This window comes from Diceros bicornis, chromosome 28 (genome assembly GCF_020826845.1).
Source record: "Diceros bicornis minor isolate mBicDic1 chromosome 28, mDicBic1.mat.cur, whole genome shotgun sequence".
NCBI lineage: Eukaryota > Metazoa > Chordata > Mammalia > Perissodactyla > Rhinocerotidae > Diceros > Diceros bicornis.
The window spans coordinates 17,836,910-17,851,854 of NC_080767.1; the positions used below are offsets into that span (position 1 = coordinate 17,836,910).

The following is a 14,945-nucleotide window of genomic DNA, read 5'->3' on the forward strand; positions in this document are numbered from 1 at the left end:
CCTTGGTCCTTGGGTGAGCAAGCAATGTGACTGTCTGTTGAATTGGGTTTTGAACCCTGAGGAGCTAATGGAATAGGAAGCCTCACTCTGGGCTCTGAGATCATGTCACCCTCATGAGAGCGGCAGAGGGGAAGAAGTCAGTGAGTACCCCCACCCCCTACTCCCACCTGTTGCTCCTGACCCAGTAGAGCAAAAGGTGCTGACACTTCTAAGCCCAACTCCCCACCACTTTCTATCAGATTAGAGCAAGAAATTCAGACTAGACAAGAGCCATTGCATGTTAAAGTTTTATGCGAAATTCTGTAAATGTGTATAGAGTGGCATGTGGCCGCCTGCCCCCAAGGCCTTGCCTATCGGGGCCCGCCGCTCAGCACTTGCTGTAGATGGCTGCGCTGCCCCGCTCCTGAAACTCCTCCTTGCTGACCCAGAGCTGCTGGAAGGCCTGCAGGGAGGCCAGAATGGAGCCGCCGGTCCACACGGAGGTCTTCCTCTCGGGAGCGGCAGCCACTGCAGGGCTGTCCCCAGGGCAGAGGAGGCTCAGCTCCCTCTGGAAGCGCTCGGGGAAGCCGTCCAGCATGGTGCAGCCACCACACAGCAGCACGTTGGCCGCCATTTCCTCCCTGAAGCCCGCCTCCTGGCAGCGGTCCAGGCAGGCAGCCGTGAGTGCAGGAAGGCCGGGCTGGTTGCTGCCCACCAACGTGGGTTTGAAGAGCATCTCGGCGCACTGGAAGCGCTCGTGGCCGATGGTGATGAGCTTGCCGTCGGGGAGCTCGTAGACCACATGCAGCTCCTCCAGACCCAGGCGGAGCTCCTCCTCGGGCATGAGCGCCGAGTAGCAGCACTCCTTCTTGATGTGCTCAATGATGTGCAGGTGGTCGTCCGTGAACTTGTGGCCGGCCTCGTTGAGCAGCTGCAGCAGGTAGTTGGTGAGGTCGCTCCCGGCATAGTCAGCGCGGCTCGTCAGGCCTGGCAGCACGTTGCCCTCTGAGATGGGCACCACATGCGAGACGCCATGCCCGCTCTCCACCACCAGCCCTGAGGTCTTGCCATAGGAATAGATGGACAGCAGCGACTGGGACGTCACGTGCATGGCAGGGACGCCAAAGGTTTCAAAGAGGAGCTCCGCATACTTCTCCCTGTTGCTGCTGGGGCTGAGCGGGGGGTCAGAGACCAGCACAGCATGCTCCTCAGGGAGGATCTTCATGGCTGTGTGGAAGACGTACTCCCAGATATTCTGGACGCAGTCCCAGTCCATCACGACACCATATTTTAGTGGGTTAACCAGCTTCAGAGGCGCCTCCATGTTGAGCAGCTCGTGACCCACGTAGGTCTCCTTGCGGGTGTCGCCAGCATCAGCGACCTCGGAGTAGCGCTTGCCCACAGTGGAGGAGATGAAGTAGGTGGGCCTCGGCTCTCCTGCATAGCCACACTTACAGTACTGGGAGCCCAGGTCAAAGATGAGTGCCTTGATCTTGCGCACCTTCTTGGGCTTCATCTTCAGCTGAGTGGCTGAACCTGTGTCCTCGACACCAGCATCAGCACCTGGCAGTGTTCCCTCCTCTCCAGGGTCACCCTGAGCCGTGCCCATGGGCATGGGGTTAGAGCTGTTTCCCGTTGCCATCTGCCTGCCTTGCTCACCTTTCTCACATCCACATCCTAGAGCTCCAGGGGGAGAAACAAGAGGGTCCACCTCCAGCAGCGCCTTGACAACCCCCCCAGGATTGTGATGTCACTGGGGGCTGGTCCATTCTCACGGACAGGGGAGGGCTTGGCCTTGGCAGGCCCTTCATCTGTCACCCCCACCCCATCACCTAACTGGACTTTGCTCCAGGACAGAGCAGGTGGCCAGCACAGTTTGAGACATTCAAGCACACTGGGGTCTCAGAAGTTTCTCCTCCTGCCCCTTAGACCCCTGATCCTAATCCCCTGTTCACTGCCTGAACACCTTTTGCTCCTCTGCTTCTTGGCCAAGAGGGTGATAAATATTTGAGTCTCTACAGTAAGCCAGGCACCTCATATATGTTATTTCACAGAATCCTGAGAGGTAGGCAGAACAGGAAATCAAGGCTCAGAACTCAGATGACTTGCCCACCAGCAAACAGCTCTTGCAGTGTTTGTACTTTAACCCAAGTTCATCCAACTTCAATGCACCAGGTCTCCTTAAAGAGCATGAGGGCCCCGACAGTACTTTCATCCCTTTATTCAACACTTACTGGGGTTTCTAGTGAGTCCAGCCCAGTGCAGCCTGCCAGAAACAGATGATAGAATCCCCGGCCATAAGCAGTGCCAGTCTAGGTGGGAAGATAGAATGGATGCAAAGGAGTCTGCAGGTGGAAGTCCATTTGAAAAATGGAGATGCATAAAGGAAGGAGTGCTTTTTCGACGGAGGGAGTCAGAAGGTTCTCTAGAAAGGAGGTGAAGCTTAAGTTGAGTATTGAAAGAGATGTGGGTATGTGTTGAGTAGCTAAGAGGAGGGAAAGGCATCCCAAGCAGAGAACACAGCCTGAGCAAAGGCTCAGAGGGGGCATGGTGGGGAACTTCTGTAGTAGTTAGGGTGTTTGGAAAAGCAGATGGGGCGGGAGAGCTCAGGGAGCCAATTAGGGAGGGCCTCAAATGCTAGGGGCAAGAGCATGGGTTGAGGACAGCTGGGGAACCAATTTTTAAGCAGTGTGCTCAGGTTTGCCTTCTAGAATAATTTGCATTTGGCGATAATGTAGAGGTGCAAGACTAGAATCTGAGACCTGAAAGGAGGCCATTGAAGAAATTCTTGTAAGACTTGAGGGCTGTGATAGTGTGGAAAAGAGCAAGGACCAGGTTCTAGAGCAGTTTAGAAGGCAGACTCTAATGTAATTGGTTGGTTCTCCAACTGTCCTCAATTCAATCCAAGCTCTTACTCTAGCATTCGAAGCCCTCTCTCCTTGGCTCCTGTTGACCTCTCTAGCCTCAAGCACTGCATTTATATTAGATGATTAGATTAGATGTGGGGAATGAGGGAGAGGGAAAGATGAATCCTTTACCTCTTCCCAAGCAAAGAAAGATGGACTGTCATCAGAACAGACAAATTCATCAGGTACTCATAAGGACCTCCATCCCAAACTGCACCCCCCTCAAAAAGAGGAATGACAGATTAGGGTTTTGGTGGTAAAGAAACAGGAGAAAAGGGAGAAGAGAAACAACTGGGGCTGAGGAAGGTTTCTGGAGAATTAAGAGTAGAAGTAGTTGAGAAATTAGGTGACATGGATAGGAAAGAAAAGAAGGATTTTAAGATGTTAGGGCAGTGAAAATATACTAAGCAACTGCAGATTTCTCAGAATTCAAGAGGGGGGTTAAGAAGAAGGAACATAGATGACTCTAAATTAAATATATCTCTGGTTATCACATAAGTTCTTTTGAATAAAGTCAAACAATCCAAGTTTGCCATGCAAACCCCTGAATAGCAGAGGCAAGTAAACTTTTTCAGGCAGCCAGCCAGAGAGAAAAGTAATTTCTTATTCTTTCAAAATCCAATGCCATCTCATCCCTTACCCATTGAACCAAGAAGCTGAGATTTTGTGTTTTGTTGTTGTTGTGTGTGTGTGTGTGTGAGGAAGACTGGCCCTGAGCTAACATCTGTGCCAATCTTCCTCTATTTTCTATATGGGACGCCACCACAGCATGGCTTGATGAGTGGTATGTAGGTTTGCACCAGGGATCCGAATCCACAAACCCCAAGCAGAGCATGTGAACTTAATCACTACGCCACTGGGCCAGCCCCTGAGATTTTGTTTTTGAGATGACAGCTTGGCTGCTGCCATCAGATAGTCACAAGGCTTATGAGACTGGACATCACTGTCCTTTTCTTCTCTCACACGCCACAAGGAGCCAAGAGCAACCCCAGTAACCTCCTTAAAGGAGAAAGCCCACCACTGTAGTAACTGCTTTTTATGAAGAACACAGGGCTACATAACACAAGATCGGATCCTGAGTGCCTTGCGAGTGGCAGGTGTCAACACCAATGTGCCCACCTTCAGAGATGGCACGTGAGATGGTGGCCAAGCAGCCTCAGAGACACGTCGGGCCTCATCAAGTTGTGTCCATACCACACCCCGAAGAAGTCATAGTCAGGAGAACTTGGCCTCTGGTGGCTGAATATCCTTGGGTGAGCTATGCACCTAAGAGCCTCAATGTTCTCATCAGTGGGACTCTGGTCTAATTTTGTTACCAACCCAATAACCTGGATGAAGGAAGAGTATGTGTGCAATGTGTCCAAAAATAATTCTTCTGTAGGTTGTCCTAAGGAACAAGTGAGAAGTGCTTGGCACAGTCACCATAGCAGCAACTGGTCCTGCTAAATCTAAATCAGATGGTGTCAACTCTCTGCTCCAAATTCTCAAGTGCTTTCTGACCTCACGCAGAGTCAGACAAAGTCCTAGCAATGGCGATGAGGCCTGACGTGAGTGGCTCACCCTCCCCATCCCCTTACTTCTCCCATCTCCATTGCTCTCTCCACTCCAGCCACATTCATCTTCTTGGGATCCTGTAACTCGGGGTTTGGCAAACTTTTTCTGTGAAGAGCCAGATAGTCAATATTTATTTTCAGCTTTGCCGGCCATACAGTCTTTATTGCGATGACTCAATTCTGTGGTTGTAGAACAAAAGCAGCCAACGTAAACGAATGAGCGTGGCTGTATTCCAATAAAATTATTTACAAAAACAGGCCACAGACCATAGTTTGCTGACCCCTGCTCTAACGCATCAGTCACACGTCCGCCTCCAGTCGTCTGCACCTGCTGCTCCCAATAGACATGTGGCTCTCTCCCTCACCTCCGTCAGGTCTTCACTCAGATGTCACCACCTCAGGGAGCCCTACCCAGGCACATCAACACGGCCACCCTCCCCACACCCCTTCCCTGCCTTGTTTTTCTTTGCCCTTAACATCTTCTAACATATATTTCGGTTATTCTCTCTCTCTCCACAACCCCCACTGACTAGAATGTAAACCCTACAAGGCCAGATTTTTGTCATTTTTTTTCACTGCTGCCTTGTATTCCCAGCTGCCTTGCTCATAGCAAGCACTCAATAAATATTAACAGATTAGATAAATCAGGTTTATTACAAAATTCAGAAAAAGTTAAGTCACCTCAAAAACGCTACCCCAAATCTACCCTAACACAGGACAAAGGTTCCCAGTATCTAGAAAGCCCCGGGTCACTGAATTATGTCATAATCAGTGATGTCATCATTGGGGAAATTCTCAAGTTGCCCTCTGATTTAAGCCTTTTAGGCCTTGAAGCCGGTGGGATGGAGGAAGTTTCTGAGAGCATGATGGCTCTCGACAGTGTCTGGGCTCCACAGGCAGGAATCACAGGGGACGGGCCCGCCAAGAGAGTGGGTGAACAGACCTCCCTGCAGACACAAGTCCTCCAGACTGCCTCCTTAAAAGATGGTCCAGCAAAGCGAGCAGTGTGGGTCCGCCGCTGCCATTCGGAGCCAGAACAACCAACTAAATCAACAGCGGTCAAGGAGAAGCCCAAGCTAGTGGTGACCAAAGCAGTGGTCGTGGACCTTGGCACTGGCTACTGTAAATGTGGCTTTGCTGGGCTGCCGAAGCCCACCCACAATATCTCATCAACAGTGGGCAAGCCCTACATGGAGACTGCCAAAACTGGGGACAATCGCAAGGAGACATACGTGGGACAGGAGCTCATCAATCCAGAGGTTCGTCTCAAGCTAATTAATCCTCTGCGACATGGCATCATCGTGGACTGGGATTCAGTACAGGATATCTGGGAATATCTCTTCCATCAAGAGATGAAGATCGCCCCAGAGCATCACGCAGTCTTGGTTTCAGACCCACCCCTGAGCCCGCACACCAACAGAGAGAAGTATGCTGAAATGCTGTTTGAAACCTTCAGCACTCCTGCGATGCACATCGCCTACCAGTCCCGCCTGTCCATGTACTCCTATGGAAGGACGTCCGGCCTGGTTGTGGAGGTTGGCCACGGTGTGTCCTATGTAGTCCCCATCTATGAGGGTTATCCTTTGCCCAGCATCACTGGACGGCTAGACTATGCGGGCTCTGACCTCACAGCCTACTTGATGGGCCTGATGAACAATTCGGGGAAAGGCTTCACCGAGGATCAGATGGACATTGTGGAGGACATCAAGAAGAAATGCTGCTTTGTGGCCCTGGACCCCATAGAAGAGAAGAAAGTCCCAGCTACCGAGCATACGATCCAGTACACTCTGCCAGATGGGCAGGAGATATGCCTGTGCCAGGAAAGGTTCCTCTGCTCAGAGATGTTCTTCAAGCCTTCTCTGATCAAGTCCATGCAGCTGGGCCTCCACACCCAGACAGTGTCCTGCCTTAACAAGTGTGACATTGCCCTCAAACGGGATCTCATGGGGAACATCCTGCTCTGTGGGGGGAGCACTATGCTCAGAGGTTTCCCTAACCGTCTGCAGAAGGAGCTGAGCAGCATGTGTCCAAATGACACCCCCCAGGTAAACGTGTTGCCTGAAAGAGACACTGCAGTGTGGACGGGCGGCTCCATCCTGGCATCACTTCAGGGCTTCCAACCACTGTGGGTCCACCGCTCTGAGTACGAGGAACATGGGCCTTTCTTCCTCTACAGAAGGTGCTTCTGAACTCCGATGAAGCATGGTCGCTGTGGTTGCCATGCACCAGCTTTGCCGGGTGAGCACCCATCCCACACACAGGGAGCTGAGCCAGCATGTTCACTCCTGTAGTATTAAACAATCTCATGTTCCCCTCCACACCGTGTTTCTCTATTTCCTGACTTAACGAGAACTTCATACATGCAGCATCTGCCTTAAGATACATTTGCCAAAACAAAAGGCGAGGCAGAGGGAGTGTGGATGATAGATGAAAAAGACACGCATTACATTTGATTGCTTAAACCTTCTTGGGAGAAACTAGCTCTAAAATTATTCTGTCCCTTAATTTTGTGTATTCCCCATTTTAGGAGTTACTGTATTGTTAAAATCTGCTCAGGTGGGGGGAGTGTGGTGAAGACCGATTATAGAGTAAAGGCTGTTGGGGCATGTAAGAGGGTCCCTTTTGATACTCACCAATAGGAAGTATGCAGTAATGGTTCAATCTCCCACAAACTAGCAGAGTATTTTCGTACTTCATCAGCAACTCTGAAGGCTTGGAAAGAGCTGACCAAGATGTCTGACCCCTGCTTTAACTGTACTTTCTTTTAGTTCCAACAGTCACTTATGTCTCGGTACCAGTTCTTATCAGGCCAGCATGGTGACTGGCTGCTGAAACCTGGTACATTACGAGAAGGTGTGTGTATATGTCTTACAGGGGCAACTCTTCAGCGAACAAGTGCTATAGAGATTTGGCCTTTTTAAAAATTGGGGTCAGGTTTATCTTGGGTTATCAGCACTGAGGTCATGAGGATGCAAGCCACAATCATTCTCCAGACACTTCGAGAAGCAGCTGCTCATCTCCCACCAGACTGCATTCTCCATCAACCTGAAGCGTAGATGGTTGGAGTACAGGTTCAGGATAGAGGCTGCCAGTTCTGGGGCTAATGGTGTAGGTCTGTAGGAGGCTGCCCCATGCTGGTCATTCTAACCCAAGTGAGGAGCCTGAAGGAACATACAGACCCTCATGGCCAGGGAAGCCCTTCCAGGGCCCAGCATGTTCTGTGGTACTCCTGCGGGGGCAGTTTGTAATTACAGCACAGATTTCTTAGAACAATCCCTAATATATTCTCTGCCCTGTCTCTAAAGCTCAGCATTTGAATGACACCAGTAGGCAGCATAAAATAATGGAAAGAATATGGGCTTTGGATTCTTTGGTTTGAAACCTTAGTTTACCACCTAGCAGTGTGACCTGAGTCTGCTTACCTATAAAATTGAATTCAAATGCCTACCTCACACAGCTGATGTAAAAACCAGAGCTAAACAAACACCTGAATACCAGTGTCTGGCCTCCAGGAGGTGATCCTAAGAGCTAGCTAGTTTTATCTTGTAGACTTCTGTCATTTTATAGGAGCCCACAAGTCTCACTGTGGTCTTGAGCCACATGTACCCTCAAAGGCACATGTTCAAGCACTCACAGGAGAGCTATGGCATCTCTACCATCCCCAGGGAGAGGCCCTACAGAGACACCCTCATAGTCTTCAGGTTTGCCTAGATAGCCCTGAAAGACCTAAATGCCTGACCCTGGATCCAGGCCTGGTGAGTAAGCACAGCTGGCCGGCACCAGCAAGCTGGAGTAGGGAAGCAAAGACAGCCACAAAGGGCATCTGGAGTTCCTCCAGTTCAGCAAGGATCACTCAACTTTACCTTGGAGTATCAGGAAATCAGCTAGCAGCTGGATACACTGACTCGAGAGAGAGGACTGTCTTGTTCACCTGAGTTTCTGCACAAACCACTCTACTGTCAACACTCCATGAACATTCACTGATAGCGAAGGTTGAAGTTTGGTTAATTCTTAACCTTTAAACCTCTTTCGCAGAGTGGTAAAGCTTATAGACTCCCCCTCAGAATATTTTTAAATGCATAAAATAAAATTTACAGAATTACAGAGGAAACCAATCATAGAAAAATATACTATCTTCAGATCCCTCAAGGCTCTATGAACCCCAAGTCAAAAACCCCCCAAAAGATGAGGGTCTTGATGAAGGGGAGGCATGGGGGGTGGTTCTGGAGGATGGGAATCCCCAGGCCATCCTAAGCCTAAATGTTATACTGCATTTTAAAATGAAAAATACAAATATAGGCTAAACAACTGCCCAGTCTTTTTTGTAGCACTTTTATGAATTCTCTCACTTGATCCTTATACAATCACCCTTGTAGAAAATGAGAATCCTTCTCACAAACACACAAAAAAGATGAATAGTTTTAGTGAGTATTTGGAAGCCATCTTAGCCCAGTGGTTCTCAAGTGGGGGTAATTTTGACCCCCAGGGAACATTTGACAATGTCTCAAGATATTTTTGGTTGTTATAACAGGAGTGGGGGGCATCTAGTACTGGCATCTGGTGGGTAGAGGCCAGAGACGTTGCTCAACATCCTACAGTGCACAGGACAGCCCCCTACAACAAAGAGTGATATGACCCAAAATGTCAATAGTTGAGAAACCCAGCTTTAGCCCAATGGGCACACAAGGTTGGAGGAAAGCAAGATTCACTGAGATTAAGTGACTTTCTCCAAGGACATTAAGATGGGTGGACCCATAGCCTGTTCTTTCCTGTATACAAGGAGGACATCTGTTGATCTTAACGTTCCTGGGACTTCAGAGCCAGCACGAGTAACGGTGGAACAGACTACTGTGGGCATGAGGCACATGCAAGGGCTTAGGGAGCACAGAAAACACAGGAACCAAGAGCAGGCCTTCAGTGTCACCAAATGTCACCATATTAGGTTTGGCTTGTCTACAGCATCTTGGATATTTATGGTTCTCTAGCTTTTGATATTTTCATCCTCACCCACCCCAGTTACTAAGAAATACGACAGACAAGGAAGGACAACCAAACACTTCAAGGGCTTGTCCGGGTGGTGCTTCCAGGGAGGCACAGAGGTTTACGGGCCAGCACAGGAGGAAAAAAACTAATTTTGCTTCCTAAATTTGCAATCACTTTAAATTACTAAGAATTGTCAGTTTTATTTCTTTTTAAAAACATCCTCTTCCATTATGGCTGTAAAAAAAAATCTCTCAAATGTGTGCATATGTGTGTACACACACAAATATGTATGTGTATATATGGAGATATATATGGAAAATAAATTTATTTTAAAATATGCGGCAGTGCTAAGAAATTACCAAGCTATACTCATAAAGACATAATAAAAACATTAGCTCCTGCCTCAGCTTTATAAAAAGGGTAAATTTAAAATATACTTTGATTGCAGGAGACAGTCCTTTGCAAGTTCCCTCTTGATGTCCGGAGTATCTGAGCAAAGCTAACTCAATGGAACCAACAAAATAACTGAGGCTTTTAGCTTACTAGAGCATGAATTTGCTTTGGGACAGAGTTCAGATTTTGGGGAAGAGTTATATACTCTTTTCTAGAACTTGACAGAATCTTTTCCCCAAATTAAGCATTCATCACTCCCAGAAACTTCTCCTTTTCCTTGACTTTGCCTTCAATTTGGAGGGTTTTCTCATGCTTGCTTCTTCTCCAAATCAACAAAATTCCCTCTTGCTCAGATGAGAGCGATAGTAACGACAGTAATTTGTATTCACACAAATTCTTTCTTGTTGCTTCAATACATTATTTTAAGGAAACTGAACATCCATGAAAAGACACACTATCATCAACAGACACATTTACTTCTATTTCCAATCCATCAGCATCAGTCCCTTTACTATTATCCACAGCAAGAGCACTATAATGTATTAAGATGTCACATAAGTTACCATGTTCATTGACTTATGCCACAGAGTAGCACAAAGCACTTTTAGCTTTTCAATGTTGGGCACTTAATTACAGCAAATCCATTATGGGTATGAATCAAAAAGCAGATTTCTCCAAAGTGGGATATATCTTCTTCTTCTTCTTTTTCCTGTTATTTTGTGAAAATTTTCAGACATACAGAAAAGTTGAATTATACAGTGAACATACCTAGATTCTATAGTTAACATTTTGCTATGTTAGGGAAAGTCTTCTTAAATTACAATTCTGGGTATATCTATACTCCAATGATTAAAAGCAGCATTTCCTGTTAGTTTATATACAGTAATGAAGGTCTGATTCTGGTATTAAATGCATGGAAGAAACCTTACCCAAAAATCAGCCACGAAACTGCTGTCAAAATGAACTGAGCTTTTTCTAGACTTACCAAAAAGAGAAAACATTCTCATTTCTGCCAAAGAAAATAAATGAAAGACAGAGGTCAGTTAAGCACCATGAAGAAAAATAAACAAAATGGCCTAGATGCTGACAAAACATTTTAGTTAAAAGAAGCAATACTTGGAGAAAAAAGAATAACTTACAACTGTGCATGCCAGAGCATGCACACTGCTCACCATGCCAAATGCACATGATACTGTTTCAGAAACTCTGATCTGTTCCAGCTCTAATGATGCTAATTCTCTAGCAGAAATTTCACAGGAAGTAAAAATAGTCCCTATGGACATTGTAGTGATAGGAGGCTCAACTCAGTTATAACTGGAGGCACATGACCTGGTACAATATTACAAAATACCTGTCAGCATAGGAAAGCTTTTTATTCTGCTTTAGTTCAATGTGAAGAAGCCATTTAAGTGATTAAATTTGACCTAATGTTGGTAGCACTAACAGCCATGTTGTTTATATATAATGCTCTCTTCCAGGAACATAAAACAATTCAGAAACATTATTTTACTTTTCTTCACACTTTTGAGGTAGAAACCATGAAACATTATTCCCAGTTAACTGAGGCACAAATCAATGATGTGACTTGTCTAAGATCCCAACATAAATCAGACCTGTAGTGGGAATGAAACCCAATCTCCTGATTGTCATAAATACCAGAAATATGCTCTCAAACAGCCCTAAATAAAAGAGCAGTAATTCTTACAAAATGATATTATATTGGTTAAAGCTTGAAAGTTTTGCTAATGATTAAAATTATCTGCAAAATAGAATTGCTTGTTGTCTGCTGAGGTCTGCTATACAGAGCAGCTCTCCACAATGCTAAGGTAGATCATCGTCTTACTCTCCCCAGTTCTCAACAGCCAGGCCTTGCGGAGTAAGGAATAAAAGGAAAACAGTCTTCTCTGCTGGAGCCCTCTAACTGGAGTCAGAGTCACTCTAGAAGACTCAGTTTCCACTGAGTTTTTTTGTTGATCTTTGGTGGTATAAAAAGCTCAGCATCTAAAAGAAAGGAAAGGGAAACTGTGACAGACAGCCTCTCGTTAGTGGGAGCTGAGGCGGTAACTAAGCTAACACTAGGGGACTGGGCTTCGCAGCTACAAGAGGACCATCAGAACCTGAGTTAATGTTTCTGTTACCGTTGCAACCTCCAGTCAGAGCAAACATAGACCGGAGGCCCTGCCCCAAGAAGATGGATTGCATCTCAACTTCAGGCATGTGGAAGGGTAGAAGAAAAAATGCCCACTGAGTGATTCAAAGTGGAAGAATGTTCTATATTTCAAATGGGAGCTGGTGGTGGTGGTGGTGGTTACAAGGTCATATACATTTATTAAATCTCATGAAACTGTACACCCAAGATCTGTGCATTTCAGTGTATATAAAATTTACCTTAATTTTAAGAGTAAAAAAAATGTGTCATGTATTAAGTAAAGTTAATAGCCAGAAAATACTTTATGATAAAAAATTCTATAAACACAATGATCAATAAAAATGTCTCCACTTAAAAAAAAAAGTGATGGAGCAGGGGACGGTTGGGGGAAAATTCTGTCACTCTCAGCTAAAACTCCCAGGCCCTCCCTCTTTCAGTTAGATTTGTGGAATCTCTTATCTAAAAAGGAATCATATACAGGAAGCAGAGACAGGAGAAAATATGTATATATAAGGATGTTCTTTCTCAGCATTATTCATGATAAACTTCCAATACACCTATACATATGAGCCATACAGACATTAAAAATTATTTTCAAGAATATTTAACAATGTGAGAAAAGTGCTCAAGATAAAAGTTTTTAAAAACATGATTTTCATACATAAATACATGCATGCACACACATTATATGACTAGAAATTATCAAATTTTAAGTTTCTTTGACATATTTTTCTGTACAATTCAGATTTTCTCGACTAATCTTATCAGTTTTATAATTTCACGTACAATTATTGCTCTCTACTCCCCCAAACAAAAACTATATAGACAAAAAGACCACAGGAGGTTTTGATTATTTAAGAATACTGATACCGGAAAAGGCTACTTAATTCATTGTCAACGAGGCCCATAATTTCATGTTAAATACTCATTAAACTTTGAATGAGACTTTATAGTTTTTGAAAAAAGAAAAGTTATGAAAATAAAGTATTCTATCTTATTTTAAAAAATTAGGCATAACTACAATGATATTTGATTCCTAGACTTAACTAAGAATAAATAGCAAGTATTGTCTTTTTGTCAGGAAAGTAAGTATCCCGACAAACCGTATGGCAGCAGGACACAATATCCTTCACATCTCTATGGTTGAATTTCACAGCACAAAAACTGTCATTTTTATAAAAATACTTTGAGGGCTTTATCAATTTTTCTAAGGACTTCTCTAATCCTTTGATAGTCAAATCGTTCTCATTTGAAGCATTTATTTTGTTATCAATTGTAATAAGTCTAACTCGGCTATGATTCAACACTTCTCTGATAACTCTTTAACCTATTTTATGAAATCCTACATTTCTGCAAGACTTGCACTCAATCTGCATGATATCGCATTGCATCGTAAACATGAAACGATCAGAGAAAATGGCCCCATTAAGTCACTGATCCCACCGTGGGGATGTGTGAATGTACTTAACTACTACTATCAGCTGGGGAGGGGTAGCTGAGGGATATTTGAGTGGCGCTAATTTTGTGAGTAGTTCATCTGCCCACTTTTGGATTAGGAGAATGTCTCTTTTCTACACAATCTTGTAATCACAAAGACATTGATGGTACATACTCAGGTAATGAGCCTCAAAATATTAAAGTCTTTAAGGCTCAGCTAGAAAATGAAAGTGCTCTTTGATAAAGGCATCTAGAATACCCCAGGGAAAGGTGTGACTGGACTTGACCTAAAGGTCAGCACCACGCCAGCAACAAGCAAAACGGGGCAAAATCACAACTGAATTGGACATAGTACAAACTAAACAATTATCAAACTACCTCAGGTCTAAGATGAATTTTTAACATCTCAGAAATAACTGTACATTTTGGGACTGATATCAAAAGCATCTTGGCAGTCTCTAGGAAGAGGGAAGCTAGGGATATAGTAGTTACTGTCCGGATATATGAGCTTAGCTGGGATGGAAGGCTACTTCAAATGTCATCAAAATAGTATAGCATTTAAACGAAAAAATTTCAGAACACTGCCTGTCACATGCTAGAAAATGCAAATAACAGTAGGAAAAACTGCCAATTATTTTAGAACATATCACTATCTTTTCAAAGCTGTGAGGTTGGTAGCTTGACTGATCCACCTGAAGGGTAAATACTCAGGACCAAATTGATCTGTCAAAAGTTTCTAGCCAACTTTGAAAAGAAATCCTTTAAGGCTTTTAACTTGGAGGCATATGTAATCTAACTGAGAATCATCTCCTGCCGACAAACAAACAAAACATTTTAGGTATAATTAAATAGGAAATACTGAGAAAAGGCTAACATTCTTTGGATTTGCTTTCATATTATACTGTCAATCCTAAAGATGATTTAAAACATCCAGCTCTTAAGCAAGGATTATGAAAATGTCCCCCAAGATGCAATGCATAACTCCCAATAGCCAAAAATAATGATTCAGAAGAATCTTTAAGGGCCGGCCCCGTGGCTTAGCAGTTAAGTGCGCGTGCTCCGCTGCTGGCGGCCCGGGTTCGGATCCCGGGCGCGCACCAACGCACCACTTCTCCGGCCATGCTGAGGCCGCGTCCCACATGCAGCAACTAGAAGGATGTGCAGCTATGACATACAACAATCTGCTGGGGCTTTGGGGGAAAAATAAATAAATAAATAAAATCTTCAAAAAAAAAAAAAGGCTTTAAAAAAAAAGAAGAATCTTTACTCTTTACATCTGTTAATGTAAATTAGATTGTCTAGACTCAAACTTCAACTGTCATGTGTCTGTATGGACGAGTGTATGCTACTGTATTGATAAGTGTATGTCAAGATAATTTTTTAAAAAATTATACGTTTAATGTCATATTGGATTCCCTGCCCCCCAAGTTCCCAACACTAGAAACATTACACTGATTTTACTAAAAATAAAGTCTTAGAATTGAGGGCAAATTGTAGTCAATACCCAATCTCTCCTTATACTGCTGACCTTCTCAACACGTACAG

General features: G+C 44.7%; 3 protein-coding genes across 3 annotated transcripts in view; 1 reads left to right on the forward strand and 2 right to left on the reverse strand.

Moving 5' to 3' along the window:
• Positions 1 to 227: 227 nt before the first annotated feature.
• On the reverse strand, positions 228 to 3,510 carry ACTL7B (actin like 7B). Its single transcript, XM_058524731.1, has one exon. The coding sequence runs from the start codon at positions 1,619 to 1,621 to the stop codon at positions 368 to 370; it is 1,254 nt and encodes a 417-aa protein (XP_058380714.1). The 5' UTR covers positions 1,622 to 3,510; the 3' UTR covers positions 228 to 367.
• A 1,770-nt stretch (positions 3,511 to 5,280) lies between these two features.
• On the forward strand, positions 5,281 to 6,627 carry ACTL7A (actin like 7A). Its single transcript, XM_058523731.1, has one exon. It carries the CDS (start codon positions 5,281 to 5,283, stop codon positions 6,625 to 6,627), a length of 1,347 nt encoding a protein of 448 aa, XP_058379714.1.
• Positions 6,628 to 11,166: 4,539 nt separating this feature from the next.
• Positions 11,167 to 14,945, reverse strand: part of ELP1 (elongator acetyltransferase complex subunit 1) — a 55,667-nt gene continuing 51,888 nt past the window's right edge. The window contains exon 37 of the mRNA XM_058523727.1: positions 11,167 to 11,815. Coding sequence (XP_058379710.1) covers positions 11,748 to 11,815 — 68 coding nt within the window. The 3' untranslated portion in view covers positions 11,167 to 11,747. The remainder of the gene's footprint in view (positions 11,816 to 14,945) is intronic.

Coding starts and splice junctions, on each gene's coding strand:
- ACTL7B (XM_058524731.1), bottom strand. CDS start 1,621: ATGGCAACGGGAAACAGCTCTAACCCCATGCCCATGGGCACGGCTCAG.
- ACTL7A (XM_058523731.1), top strand. CDS start 5,281: ATGGAGGAAGTTTCTGAGAGCATGATGGCTCTCGACAGTGTCTGGGCT.